This window comes from Cajanus cajan, chromosome 6 (genome assembly GCF_000230855.2).
Source record: "Cajanus cajan strain Asha chromosome 6, NIPB_CcT2T_4, whole genome shotgun sequence".
Taxonomy (NCBI): Eukaryota; Viridiplantae; Streptophyta; class Magnoliopsida; order Fabales; family Fabaceae; genus Cajanus; species Cajanus cajan.
In genome coordinates, this window is record NC_138522.1 from 55,184,927 (window position 1) to 55,200,622 (window position 15,696).

Here is a 15,696-nt window from a genome sequence, read left to right on the forward strand (position 1 = left end):
AACTTTCTTACTTGGGACTTGGGAGGTGTTAATTCTTAATTTATAAATAAATATTATTGTTGCCTTCGAAATGAAATCATATGGTAAGATCATGTTACATGATGCAGGAAGGATTATTATATTGGCTGATTATTAATGGTTCAGGTTAATTAATTTGCTACCTAGACATGTATACGTAGTCAGCGCGCCATTTATTTTTTTTTTATAACAACTCTTTATAAAAATAGGGTGAGTGCTGAATATGCAAAGGAGAGTTGTGGTCTAAACATTTTTTTTTATTATCATTTTCAATTAAAAGTTCTCCAATCAGTTAAAATGTCACATCATTTGAGTACTGATTCAATTGAAACTTAAATGACGTTACAGTCACTAGCTCCTCAAATCCGACCTGTTATTTTCCCTTACATGGCTTGGTTGGGTATGGTGGAACATATTTGTGGAGGGATTTTTCAGGACTCTTCAAGAACTTTCCTTCATGGCTTTGTCTATAATTTGGGTTCGTTCATTGTCAGTGACTGAGTTATGTTAGATAGGTTAGGAAAGGGAAATTAACAAGCTTTGCATTGCCTTGAAAGTGACTCACCACCCGTAACAGGTGTTCTTTATCCCACCCTTTCCATAATTAACATGGTTCCGTCCATAGAAATGTTATGCAAAAACAATTGGGAAATTATGATCGATCATGGCCTACAAGAGAGGAATCCGAATATTGCTGACTCATAGGCAATTTATTTGCATACAATTAGACATGACAATCTAACCCGCCCCGTGGATACCCGTCCGAACCCGTCCTAATTTGGATGGGAAAAACCCATGTTATCGGGTTCGAATTTTTCCTGATTGATAAAATCGGGGGCGGGGCGGGGATGTTAATACCTACCCCGCTCCTGCCCCCATACCCGCCCATGTTTCCGCCCCGCTTAATAATATAATTAAAAAAATATTTATATATATATAAACTAAAATTATAAATATTTATATGTAAAAATTTATATTATTTTACTTTTCTTTTATTTTTTTTAAAATTGTTCATATTTATTTTAAAAAAAAAAATAGGAGCTGAGACGGGGGCGGGAAAACTCGAACCTTGTCGGAGGCTGGGATAGAGACCTAAATTTTATTCCCGGCAAGTATCGAGGGCAGGAATAAGGGCGATTTAAATTTGTAGGGCCAGGGGTGGGGAACGTAAAACCCGCCCCGTCCAGCTACTTGCCATGCCTACATACAATGTCTCTTGGGCTGCATGTTTTAGAATTGCCGTATAATAAAATGCATGTGGCTCCCTCCTGCTTCGTGACTTGGTTGGTGTATCATTTCTTATTTTCGTAGTAGACCAGTGATGGTGTATCACAGGAATAAGCGTATTTAGTAAGATATATTGCAAGTACTGAAATCAGTAAATTTTAATTATAAAATTGCATTTAAAGGACCGATTATAAATATTTTATTTAAGTCATTTTTTAATAATTATTCTAATTTAATGATTAAGATTATGTATTTTTCTCCCTTGTGTCACTTCATAAGTTCATATGCTTCGTATTTGTGTTTGTGAATTTAATATATATCCTTGTATACATTATTGCAAAATAGCGTGAAAAATTTAGGATTTATTTGGTAAAATTAGTTTATATACAAGTATTAAATTGTTAGTTATTAGCTGTTTGAGTTTTGGTAAATTTCTTTGTAATTAACTTAAATATTCAGAAGTATGATTTGTTTTAGTGGTTTGTGTTTGGTGAATTGGTGATTTATTACCAATATACTCTGTTATGTTTTAGTTTTGTATGGGTTAAAGTACCCCTTGTACTCCCTTTTTAATATTATCCACTTTTGCCTAGCGAAAAAAAACTAGTTAAAAACTTATAAATTATAAAGTTCAAAAACTAAAAGGTTATAAGGTAATTAATTGAATTAAAAATATTTGATAAAATTAATTAGTTGATAAATATAAAATGACAAAAAAAAAGATTTTTTTATAAAGAGATCAATGAGGGAATGGCAAAACAAATAAGATAATTTATAAATTAAAAAGGTAAAAAAATTTCAAGTAAATTAATTATGAAAATAGAAAAAGATAAGAAAAAAAATTAAAATCTTATAAATTATAAGTTACTTCAATTAATTTATAAAAATAAGTTATAAGTTTCTAAAATAAATTCATATAAAATCTTATATGAAATATGCTTATTTTAGAAAACTAGTTAAATGAGTTTATAAACTTATTAAATATCTGACTGAACAAATTTTTAATATGTTAGATTATATATGGTCTTAATTTTTTTTTGGTATACATATATATATATATATATATATATATATATATATATATATATATTCATATTAAAATAAATTTTTCTGTTAACAGGAAAAAAATTAACAAAATAAACAAATCAAACATTTTCAAGAAATTGGCATCACGTTGGTTTTTTCCTTTAATTTAATTTAAAAATATTGATAAAATATTAAATGAAATAACTATACACAGTCCTGGCATATGCATGTTTTCGGGGGGAAAATGTATTCCTATGTTTTTCGTGATGAATAACAATTATCTTTGTTATATTGAAAAGGGGCCAAAGGCCAAAAAAACAAGACAGGAACTAACGCATAAATAAAACATTTGATATTAAAAAAGAAATTATATTCACTTAAACCCAGAAAATTAGATGTATGATAGTGTAATTACAATTGTCTTTGCTTAATAATAATACATTTAATGATTTTATACCCTTTGTCTCCGCAACAATTTTTTTTAATTCAAGTAAGTAGAGATAGCTATTCTTGATTGAAGCTTTCTTAATTAAAATGCATATTCGACGTTGAGTTGTAATATTTGCTAGTTCTCGTCCATTTCTATGATGGCATTGATTTCATTCATTTTCATATATGCTTGCCAAGTCAACAAAGGGATGCTTAACATTTTTGTAAAATAATAAACTTCCAATTAAAGAGACAAAGAAGGTAAAGATGTGAGAAAATTGACAAACTAATTACAAGTCATTAATCTTGATTTTCAAAATATATATTGTTTAAATTATTTATTCAAAGAACTAAAAATTTTAATAAATTCATTTATCAAAAAATATAATTATATTCGACCAAGTTATCACCTTTTATGAGTATACCGAAAATTATATTCTTCTTCTTTATTATTGTCAATCATTTTCGTACACTTGAATTACCAAAAAGAAATATTTTTTAAACAAGAAGTAGAATAAAATAATGATTATTAATTGGCGAGGATATTTCTTTTTTCCTTTTCATGTATCATGATAAAAAATGTCGGAAATTGATGATTGGTGTGAGGTCCTTCAATATAGATGACGTATGGATGAATGATTTGGGAAAAGAACATCCCAGCGACACGTTATATTAGGCCCACTTGCCATGACAGAAATGCTCCCAGCTCAGCCACAGCCACAGCCACACCGACCACCTCCTTTGGTTTTTCTTAACGAGGTTCCAGAATATACTTGGTATCACCATGGCCGCTGCAAAAGCCTATAGCTAGCCTTTATTGCATAGCGTGAATCAAAGAAAATGAATCACACGCATGCCAGAAAAAAGGAATCAATTTCCATTTCTATCAAGAAAATCATGTATCATGGCCTAAACACGAATTCCTACAGTTTCATGTATCCTGGCCTAAACACGAATTCCTACTATCTTGAAAACAAATTTTTAGTGGACCTCCGGTGTTATTCAATTTTGTTCCTCAAAGTTTATACAATGACATGTTTAATCATGCACATTATGTCAAATACGTTAGAGTCTTACAGGCAATAACTAGAAGAATAGAAAATATATGAAGAAAAATCTAAAAAAAATATTTTTTTTATTAAGACTCACTTTGTCACCTTGTGTAAAGGGAATTAGCTTGCTATCAAATAATTAAGAAATGATTTTAATATTAACGGTAACAAAATAATTAATATGTCAATAGTAATATTGAAATAATAAGCATTTTATATGTTATTATTTCCATAATCCCCACTAATGATAGATAAGTGAAACAAAAATAAAACAAATTCTAAACAAGGAAAGGTTTGTGTTCTTAAGTGTTATCGTACATAGGATTGAATTAACACATAGTGCAATGAGGTAATATTTTATGTCCAAATAAAATAAATTACTCTTGAATATAATAGATTTAAGATGAGACCCTCAAAATACACATTTTTATCCTTTAAAACATTATAGCTCTAAGATTAAAATTTTACGCAATATTCACCTTGAGTTACTCATGAGTGCTTTAGAAAGACAATAAAAGTCTTTCGTGGAAGGTAACGTGCCTTCACATTCATGTATATAGATACTTTAAGTGTGTTTCTATAGCACCACCCATATTAAAGGTTATGTATTTATTAAAAGTTCATGGTTCAACCTTACATCAAGCACTACCACATGTCATAGGGATGAGAAACATAGTGCAAATGAGTATTCATATGACTTCATTTAACCACTGTTCCGGTCACGGGGTGCGCTAGGGTTTTTCCTAGGTCAAGCCGCGAAGCCAGAGCATTCAAAAGTGTAATCTGCCCTCTCAACTCTAGGGTTTTGGGTTTTATGGCACGTCGTTCATGGGCCTTTTGGGCCCCGAGAATGAAGGGATTTTCCTAACCGCTCTTATCTTGATGGTGCGGGGTTGAAAGGAACAAGTGTAGTCGGGTTCTGACCGACTAGGTTCATACCGAGGACCCAGTCGGGTTAATGCCGAGTGGTCTCCTCAGTCCTTACAGGTGAGAGGATTCTAAACTGGACTCAAATTGCCTAGTCGGATTCCGACCGAAGGGACTCACCTCAAACGCTCTATCGAGTCATCACCGACCTCGAGGTGTTACAAGGTATGATCGGGTTGTAGGTCATCTCGGATATCACCCGAGACAGTACAGTTGCCCTCCAGCCTCGAGCCCATGAGGCAAAGAGGCTGAGATAAGTGCGCACCGAGATACCCTGCCTTGGCCGAATAGATGGTAAAGTCGGATTGTAACCGAGACAGTACACTTGCCCTCCAGCCTCGAGCCCATGAGGCAAAGAGGCTGAGATAAGTGCACCGAGATGCCCTGCCTTGGCCGAGCTGTCCGAGTGACGTCCCTTCATGTTGCGTCGCTGCGATGCGCATTTATTGCGGGGTGGCTTTTTAGAGAAACGATGGTATTAGTGCCACGTGTCTTGAAACGTGTGGGGGGTTTACTGTTGAAAGTTGTAACGTTCCTGGTTTGCGCCGTGACTCTTAAACGCGCGTCTCTTCGATAAACGGTGCGTTTTCAAAAGGTGAATTTCTTGGTACGCTTTCCTTGTCTATATATACTAAGGTCCCTCGCTGCTTTGGTCCTTGCTTTCACTTCCTTCATTTTTAGGGCTTAGCATCTCCTTCGCGGTGGATCATTTCCCGTGGTCCACGGTGGTTTCGCGGCGTTCCGGTGAAGGTGTTGGGTGAGGAAGAGTTGTTGGGTGCCCCTAGGTACGCGTCTATTTAAACCTGTTGGTCTTTTTTGTTCGCAGAAAGAGAAAAGAAATCCTTAGTAGTTGCTTAAGTTAATCTATTCATCTGCAATGGCCTCCATAAACTATAGGGAACTGTATGAGTGGGTTAAAGATGATGTCTTGCGTTGTGATTCTTGTATGAACTCGTGGGCCATGGTTGATAGCTTCTGTAGTGAGCATGTGGTGTGTGAGGGGGGGGATAGTGTGATTATTTGCGAACCCTGTGTCGATGAGGAGCCCGTGTGCGTGAAAGGGGCTCCCTCCGAGAGATTCACCTTTTGCTATACTACCTTGATTTCAAAGCTTAGGGTAAGGTGGCCCCTTTCTGAATGTGAAAAAGGGGTGCTTCAGACACTGAATGTGGCCCCTACCCAACTTCACCCAAACAGTTGGGCGTTTGTTCGAGGGTTTGAAATTTTGTGTATGGGTCTTGGTATTTCTCCTTCCTTAGATAAGTTTTTCTATTTTTTTGAAACCCGAGTGAGCAAACGTACTAGCTGGGTGTCTGTTGGTGGTGTCAATGGGCGAGGGCTCCTGACGTTGTTCCAGTCGTCCTACAAAGATTTTAAGAAATCGTATTTTCGCCTTCGTTGTACTCCTGGTAATGAGAGTCTGCTTGACGGGTACCCTTTGTATTGGAACCGGCGAACGGTATCCTATGGTGGTTTGTCATTGGAGCAAGTTGCCGAGGGGGACCGAAAGGATGTTAGAAAACTTGAGGAGCTCAAAACGATTTTCAACACCACTAGACTTCTAGACTTAGAAAATAGACCCAGTGAATTGAAAATCTATATAGGTAGTCGGTTCCTCGCCGATACCCCTGTCATTTCTTTCATTTTATTTCTACATCCTCTTTTAATAGTAACGTGTGTTCATCTCTTACGCAGAGAAAATGGCGAGCTTGAGCAATCGCGAGATGAGGAAATTATGGAAGCAGCAAGAAGCTTCTAAAGCCGTCGAGGTGGCGACAAGTGGTGCGGGAGTTCCTCCCAAGAAGGATAGCGTCGCCGAGAGTCCCCTTAAGCGTCGCCGGGAGACCGAGAATCCCATCACCCTCGTGAATCTCGAGACCGAGATCGGGGGGGAGGAGCTGGAGAAAGACGTCGAGGTTCAGTCAGCTGAGCGGACGCTGAGTATGTGTATCGGGGAAAATTGGGAGCCCGTAGATCACGGCCCCGACTTGGGCAAAGCTCCGTCTTTCTGGGACGAGAAATTCAACCACGCTTCACATATTCGCCACACTGATTTGCTTGAGGGCGACAAAGATGACTTGGAAAAAATGAGCCCTTTTTCGATTGCAAAGGGGGTCGAATCGTTGGTTAACCGCCTGTCCACGTTGTCGCTCATCAATGAGGACAAAGTTCGTGGGATGGTACGAGAAATCAAACTGCAGGGGAAGAAGATCAGTTCCCTTGAAGAGACCGTGAAGAAAGGTAAGGCAGATCTCGCCTGGGTAACCTCGGAGCGGGACAAGCTACTCGTGAACCGGCGTGGTTTTGATGATGAAAGGAAGACTTGGGCTTCTGAGAAATCGGCCCTTGAAAAGGAGTTGGAAGAGCTTCGACTCGCGCGGGATAAGAATGCCGACGCGGCCCAAGTCTTTGAGAACGGATTGGCCGTCGCGAAGTCGGAAACCGAGAAGCTGCAGGTTGATCTCCAGGCCGCCAAGATGGACTCGCTGAACAAGTTTGTTGAAGGTTTTGACGCTGCCACCACTCAAGTGAAATTTCTCCATGCTGATATCGATCTCGGAGGGCTTGGCTATTTCAAGGAGATTGTAAATGGGGAGCTTGTGGACCCCCCTGAGGATGATTAATCGTCACTCCTCAAGGCTTTTGGACTTGTTGTTTTTCTATCGGTTGTTGTCTCTACTGTAGAACATTTATGGAGTATTGTCTTTTTGGTCCTTATTGTTCATCTCATGCTCATGTTTTTGTTATAAGAAAAAGCTTTCTAGGTTCAGAAATTTGCAATGCGAATGAGTACCTCCCCTATATACTTCGTTGAATCTCGAACTCCAAAACGCACAAAAAACTTCCTAAGTTAACTGAATATTTTCCCAGCATACTTAGCTTTCAGGTTCAACAAATGGAATTGCAAATTTTTCTAAGTTAAAAACATAAATGATGACCAATATGCCGCCTTGCTGCCGACCTAAAATGAATAAAAAATTTTCTAAGTTTAAAACATAAATCACGACCAATATGTCGCCTTCCTGCCGACCTAAAATGATTGCAAATTCTTCTAAGTTAAAAACGTAAATGATGACCAATATGTCGCCTTGCTGCCGACCTAAAATGAATAAAAAATTCTCTAAGTTTAAAACATAAATCACGACCAATATGTCGCCTTCCTGCCGACCTAAAATGATTGCAAATTTTTCTAAGTTAAAAACGTAAATGATGACCAATATGTCTCCTTGCTGCCGACCTAAAATGAATTGCAAATTTTTCTAAGTTTAAAACATAAATCACGACCAATATGTCGCCTTCCTGCCGACCTAAAATGATTGCAAATTTTTCTAAGTTAAAAACATAAATGATGACCAATATGTCGCCTTGCTGCCGACCTAAAATGAATAAAAAATATTCTAATTTTAAAACATAAATCACGACCAATATGTCGCCTTTTTGCCGATTGAAATAATATGAGTACTTTCTGTTAAAACAAAATGGGTGGAAGAGTCGTCTAATTGCCGACCGAAGGAGACAACTTGAAAGTTATTGGTGAAGAAATCGACCAAATTCCGAAGTGAGCTGACGAACTAGGAAATTTTAAAAGGTAAAATGAGGCATAGGTAACCGCGCCGTCGTCTAGTCGCACCAGCGCTCGCGCCTGTCGGATTTTTACCGATCAGTGACGAGTCTTTGCTTTTTTATACTCGCGCCAGTCGGATTTTTACCGATCAGTGACGAGTCTTTGCTTTTTTATACTCGCGCCAGTCGGATTTTTACCGATCAGTGACGAGTAATTGCTTTTTTATACTCGCGCCAGTCGGATTTTTACCGATCAGTCACGAGTCTTTGCTTTTTTATACTCGCGCCAGTCGGATTTTTACCGATCAGTGACGAGTATTGCTTTTTTATACTCGCGCCAGTCGGATTTTTACCGATCAGTGACGAGTCTTTGCTTTTTTATACTCGCGCCAGTCGGATTTTTACCGATCAGTGACGAGTCTTTGCTTTTTTATACTCGCGCCAGTCGGATTTTTACCGATCAGTGACGAGTAATTGCTTTTTTATACTCGCGCCAGTCGGATTTTTACCGATCAGTGACGAGTCTTTGCTTTTTTATACTCGCGCCAGTCGGATTTTTACCGATCAATGACGAGTCTTTGCTTTTTTATACTCGCGCCAGTCGGATTTTTTACCGATCAGTGACGAGTCTTTGCTTTTTTATACTCGCGCCAGTCGGATTTTTACCGATCAGTGACGAGTCTTTGCTTTTTTATACTCGCGCCAGTCGGATTTTTACCGATCAGTGACGAGTAATTGCTTTTTTATACTCGCGCCAGTCGGATTTTTACCGATCAGTGACGAGTCTTTGCTTTTTTATACTCGCGCCAGTCGGATTTTTACCGATCAGTGACGAGTCTTTGCTTTTTTATACTCGCGCCAGTCGGATTTTTACCGATCAGTGACGAGTCTTTGCTTTTTTATACTCGCGCCAGTCGAATTTTTACCGATCAGTGACGAGTCTTTGCTTTTTTATACTCGCGCCTGTCGGATTTTTACCGATCAGTGACGAGTCTTTGCTTTTTTATACTCGCGCCAGTCGGATTTTTACCGATCAGTGACGAGTCTTTGCTTTTTTATACTCGCGCCTGTCGGATTTTTACCGATCAGTGACGAGTCTTTGCTTTTTTATACTCGCGCCAGTCGGATTTTTACCGATCAGTGACGAGTCTTTGCTTCTTCAAAATAACAAAGGTTAAGGAGCCATTAATAGCGAAAAAATGACATGACATGTATTATTGAAATTGAAAGAGTGATGCCTCGTTAAAAACCTTCTCAGCAAAAAACCCCTCAAATTTTTACGGGGACAAAATACTGAGTTAGGAAAAGAGTGCACCTAATACAAAAGATCAGCTATAATAAAAACGCAAATTCGCCGCGTTCCATGTTCTCGGTATCATTCCTCCGTCCAAGGTCCTCAGCCTATACGCGCCTTTGCCGACCACATCGTCCACTTTGTAAGGACCCACCCACTTTGCTGACAGCTTGTTCTTCATTTGCATTGGCTGGGCACGCCTCAACACTAGGTCGCCTACGATGAAGTCTCTCGGATTCACCTTTGTGTTGTACTTGAAGGCTGCTCTTCTCTGGGCCGCTATTTGGTTTATTCTTGCTTTTTCTCTAACCTCTTGGATTAAATCCAAATCAACTCGCCTGCCCTGGTCAGACTCCTCCGCCGAAAAAGCCGTAGTGCGGACTGATGGTTCTACAATCTCAATTGGGATCATGGCGTCGGTTCCGTATACCAGATTGAAAGGAGTATCTTGAGTCGTCGAGTGGACGGTGGTGTGGTACGACCATAGTACTCGGGGAAGTTCCTCAACCCATGACGCGCCTGACTCTTGTACACGTTTCTTCAGACCCGAGAGGATTACCTTATTGGCCGACTCTGCCTGGCCATTGGATTGTGGATGTTCGACCGACGTGAACGCCATTCGGATACCGACCTCTTTGCAGAAATCACGAACCCTTGTGCTTGCAAACTGGGTTCCATTATCGGAAACAAGCATTTGAGGGACTCCGTACCTACACACCACATTCTTCCAGAGGAAAGCTCTTACTTTTTCTGCCGAGATGGTCGCCACTGGTTCCGCCTCGATCCATTTACTGAAGTAGTCGACCGCCACTATCAAGAATTTCAGTTGCCTTATTGCAATCGGAAATGGCCCGAGGATATCAATCCCCCACTTGTGGAAGGGCCATGGGGACAGAATTGAATGCAGTCGTTCAGCTGGGGAATGGAGCAAAGGGGCGTGTCTTTGGCATCCGTCGCACTTCTGGACCCAGTTGACGCAGTCGTTTTTTAGGGATGGCCAGAAGTATCCTGCTCGGGCGACTTTATACACTAGAGCTCGGCCTCCGATATGGCTTCCGCACATTCCACTGTGAATCTCATCCATCACTCTCTTTGCTTGTGGCATGGTGAGACACCTTAGGAGGGGAGAGCTGTAACCTCTTCGGTAAAGTCTCTCACTAATAACCACAAACCTGGCCGACTCTCTTTGTATCAGCGATGCTTGCCTTTTATCTTCTGGCAATTCCCCCCGAGTCAGGTACGCAATGTAAGGTGCCATCCACGAGTTGAGTTCCTCCTGGATGAAAAGAACACTCCCCTGTGGCTCATTTATGCTCGGCTGAGCTAAAGTTTCTTGGATGACCGATCGAGTGGCTCCCGGCTTCTTCGTGCTAGCTAACTTGGATAGGAGGTCTGCTCTCAAATTTTGCTCTCGCGGCACGTGGCTAAGTGTGAATGCTCGGAAACTTTCCGATAAGAGTTTTACCCTCTCCAAGTACTTGGCCAGTTGAGGATCCTTGGCTTGGAAGGTTCCCGCCACTTGTCCGGTGATCAATTGGGAATCACTTCTGGCTGACAAACTCGTCGCACCCATCTCCTTGGCTAAACTCATTCCTGCCAATAACGCCTCGTACTCGGCTTGGTTGTTGCTTGCCCTGAACTCAAACCGTAGTGACTGTTCTAGTAGGATTCCACCCGGGCCCTCCAAGACGATTCCAGCTCCGCTTCCTCCTATATTTGACGCACCGTCAACTGATAAAATCCATTGGGTTTCACCGACCGTGTCTTCCTTGGCTGGAGGGGTCAACTCCATCAGGAAGTCGGCCAATACCTGGGCTTTGATTGCTCCTCTCGGCTCATACTTGATGGAGAATTCAGAGAGCTCGACTGACCATTTCATCATTCTACCGGCCAGGTCGGGTTTTTGCAAGACTTGTCGAATCGGATGATCAGTACGAATTATCACCTCGTAACTCTGGAAGTAATGCCTCAATTTCCTCGCAGTGACCAGTATAGCGAGGGCTAGTTTTTCGATTCTCTGATATCTTGTCTCTGCTCCCTGCAAAACCCTGCTTACAAAGTAAATAGGAACTTGGGAAGCTTCACGCTCTTGAACCAGAACTGAACTGACAGCACGGTCGGACGCCGAGATGTATACCAACAAGGGCATGTCTAGTCGTGGTTTTGTTAAGATCGGCGGGGATGCTAACGACTTCTTGAGCTCGGAGAAGGCTTCTTCACACTCGGTTGTCCAAACGAACCGGTCATTCTTCCTCAGACATTGAAAAAGAGGCAGGGCTTTATCAGCCGCTCTTGATATAAATCGGGAGAGAGAGGCCATCCTCCCCGTTAATTGTTGTACCTCCTTTACTGTAGAAGGGCTTCTCATGTCGATGATCGCCGAGCACTTGTCCGGGTTCGCTTCAATGCCGCGGTGAGTTAACAGGAACCCGAGGAACTTTCCCGCCTGGACGCCGAAAGAGCACTTCTCCGGGTTCAGTTTCAGCTGGAACTTGCCGATGGTATCGAACAATTCCTACAAGTCGCCAAAGTGCTGACTGACGCTTTCCGACTTCACCACCATGTCGTCTACATAAGCTTCCACATTCCGACCGAGCTGATTCACAAGGATTTTGTCCATCAGTCGCTGATAAGTCGCCCCTGCGTTCTTCAGACCGAACGGCATGACTCTGTAGCAGAAATTGGCCTGATCCGCCATGAAGGCGGTCTTGTCCTCATCTGCGGGATGCATTCGGATCTGATTGTACCCCGAGTATGCATCCATGAAGCTTAGTAACTCGTATCCCGACGCACCATCCACCAGGCAGTCTATGTTCGGCAGCGGGTACGAGTCTTTTGGGCAGGCCTTATTAAGGTCGGTGAAGTCCGTACACATTCGCCATTTCCCACTGCTCTTGCGCACCATGACTACGTTTGCCAACCAGGTCGGGTATTGGATTTCCCGAATGTGTCCTGCCATCAGTAGTTTCTGCGTCTCCTCCGTGATAGCCCTTCGCTTCTCCTCGCCGACTTTCCTTCTCTTCTGAATTACTGCCTTTGCACTAGGGTCTATGGCCAACTTGTGACACAAAAAGTTTGGATCAATTCCAGGCATGTCGCTGGAATGCCATGCGAATGCCAAGACATTATCCTTCAAGACCCTCACTAATTTCTCCTCATCTTCTGGAGTCAAAGAGGTGCCTATCTTTACGTTTCTCCCTTCCATTACCTCCACTTCCTTGACGTCTTCTGCTGGGGCGGGTCGGTGGTCAAACTGACCCATTCTGGGATCTAGCTCGACGGAATGGACCCCCCTCTGTGCCTGCTTAGTGTACAGTCGTCTTCGTGTCTTCAAACTATCCCCATAGCATTTTCGAGCGACCTCCTGGTCCACCCTGAGGACCCCCACAGTACCATTTGGCAACGGGTACTTTAGCTTCAGATGGGGGGTAGACACGACCGCTCCCAGCTTGTTCAAAGTCGGCCTGCCGATCAGTATACTATACAACGACTGAGCGTCGACAACCAAGTACCGAACAACCACCGTCTTCATCTGAGCTCCTTGGCCGAAGGTCGTCTCCAAATCGGCGTATCCCCTTGCGATGACTTGGTCCCCTGCAAAACCCACTAGAGTCCCTGCATAAGGAATTAGTCGGTCGTTAGGAATTTTCATTCCCTCAAAAGTTTCCCAGAATAAAATATCCGCGGAACTTCCCTGGTCAATCAACACGCGCTTCACATTGTACCCCATGACGATCGCCGACACGACGATGGGGTCATCTTCATGAGGCGCTACTCCTTCGTAATCCGAATCCGAGAATGAAATCTCAGGCTGAGACGGTCGCCTGAATTCCGAAACTGTCAGTACCGACCGAGTGTACCTCTTTCGGGCAGCAGAAGTAGACCCCCCCCGGCAAAACCTCCTGCTATGGTGTTGAAATCCCCATGAATGGGCTGCTGATGAGCTTCCGAGACCTTTGCAGTGGAATCTCTGGGAGGAGATCTCTCTCTACGTCTATCCCTCCTTGCGTCGTCATGTGTGCGTTTAGACCGCCTGTCGGATGACCCTCCTTCTTGTTTTCTCGCCACAAACTCCCTCAGTCGTCCCTCCTTGATCAGGCGTTCGATCTGTCTTCCTAAGACGAAGCAGTTTTCTGTGGAATGTCCGTGAGCCCTATGGAACTCACACCAATCGGTTTTTGAGGGCCCCAGCTGACGCTCCGTCGCCTCTGGAAACTCAAAAAACGATGCATTGTTGACATCGTGAAGTATTTGTCGCCTAGGAACAGTAAGTGGAGTGAACTTTTCTTCCTCATTGTTGCGCCTCCATTCGCCCCTTGCCCGACTACCCTGTTCGGTCTGCCTGTAATTACTTTCCTTCCTGCTGTATTGGTCATGTCGTTTACTCCAGTCTGAGCGCGGTCGAAGATGCTTGTTTCCCTCCTTATTGCTGCTCCCTGCTTCTCGGTTCTCGGCCGCCCTTTTAATGATCTGATTCTCCTCCGTTTTGATGTGGCTCAGAGCGAAAGCCCTCACCTCCGACATCGTTTGACAGTTCGCTCTTTCGAGCGCGATGTCGAAAGCTCCCGATCTCAAACCTTTCTGAAATGCAATGACCGCCATCTTCTCGTCCAAAGATGCCACCCTCAGCGCGGTCTCGTTGAACCTTCGCAGGAAATCCTTCAGTGACTCCTCGCGTTGCTGCCTTAGGTCGAACAAGTCCGACGTGATCGGTGGCTTCTTCTTGTTAGCGGCGAATTGCGCCATGAAGAGCCGACTAAACACGTCAAAGTCGGTGATTGACCTGTCCGGGAGTCCGCTGAACCAGTCCAGCGCTGCCTTCTTGAGCGTGCCCATGAATAACTTGCACCGCGCTTCCATGCTTCCTCCACAGATCAGCATTTGAGCTCGGAAGTCCATCAAATGCTGATCGGGGTCCTGGGTCCCGTCGAAGGGCTCCACTTGGGGTGTGCGAAGATCCCTGGGAATGATCTCGGCCTCTATGGCTTCCGAAAAAGGTCGAAAATCCCTAGGGACTTCCATCATGACATCCTCCTCTACCGTCCTGACACTAGCTTCCAACCTGGCCTCCATCCCATCCGCTCGTCTCCTGAGCTCCTCATTCTCACGTTGAATAGCCTCCTCTCTCTCCCTGGAGCGCGCGTTCTCTTCCCTTAAGCCGTTGATCATGGCCATCATCTCCTCCATTGTAGGAGGTTGTGCATTGTTGTGGTTGCCGCCTCTCACCATGGTAGTCCGTTGGTTCTTCTCTGTGATTCGGGGCGTAGGAGCAGTTTTACCGTAGCCCCACGGTGGGCGCCAAAATGTTCCAGTCACGGGGTGCGCTAGGGTTTTTCCTAGGTCAAGCCGCGAAGCCAGAGCATTCAAAAGTGTAATCTGCCCTCTCAACTCTAGGGTTTTGGGTTTTATGGCACGTCGTTCATGGGCCTTTTGGGCCCCGAGAATGAAGGGATTTTCCTAACCGCTCTTATCTTGATGGTGCGGGGTTGAAAGGAACAAGTGTAGTCGGGTTCTGACCGACTAGGTTCATACCGAGGACCCAGTCGAGTTAATGCCGAGTGGTCTCCTCAGTCCTTACAGGTGAGAGGATTCTAAACTGGACTCAAATTGCCTAGCCGGATTCCGACCGAAGGGACTCACCTCAAACGCTCTATCGAGTCATCACCGACCTCGAGGTGTTACAAGGTATGATCGGGTTGTAGGTCATCTCGGATATCACCCGAGACAGTACAGTTGCCCTCCAGCCTCGAGCCCATGAGGCAAAGAGGCTGAGATAAGTGCGCACCGAGATACCCTGCCTTGGCCGAATAGATGGTAAAGTCGGATTGTAACCGAGACAGTACAACCACTAATTGGGTGTCCATCATTTTTTTTTTCTCTAATCATGGATTAAAGTTCATCTCCCTTGACATATCTAGAACAATATTCCCAGGTAATCCTTTTTAATTATGAAAAGATTTAGAATTTTTTTCTCACTTTTTACATACTCGTGTGAGATATCATAATTTTTAATTGAAATTTTTACACCATGTCTCATACACATGTATCTTCTCATATTATTATAAGCACTATTAGTCATAATAATTACAATTTATTAATCACAATGAAAGGATACAAGAGATGTAGGTCTCCCCCATAATAGTATATTAGTAATTAGGC

General features: G+C 42.8%; 1 protein-coding gene across 1 annotated transcript; it reads right to left on the reverse strand.

Moving 5' to 3' along the window:
* Positions 1-12,052: 12,052 nt before the first annotated feature.
* Positions 12,053-13,267, reverse strand: LOC145958775 (uncharacterized). Its single transcript, XM_083076317.1, has one exon. The coding sequence runs from the start codon at positions 13,265-13,267 to the stop codon at positions 12,053-12,055; it is 1,215 nt and encodes a 404-aa protein (XP_082932443.1).
* Positions 13,268-15,696: the final 2,429 nt, after the last annotated feature.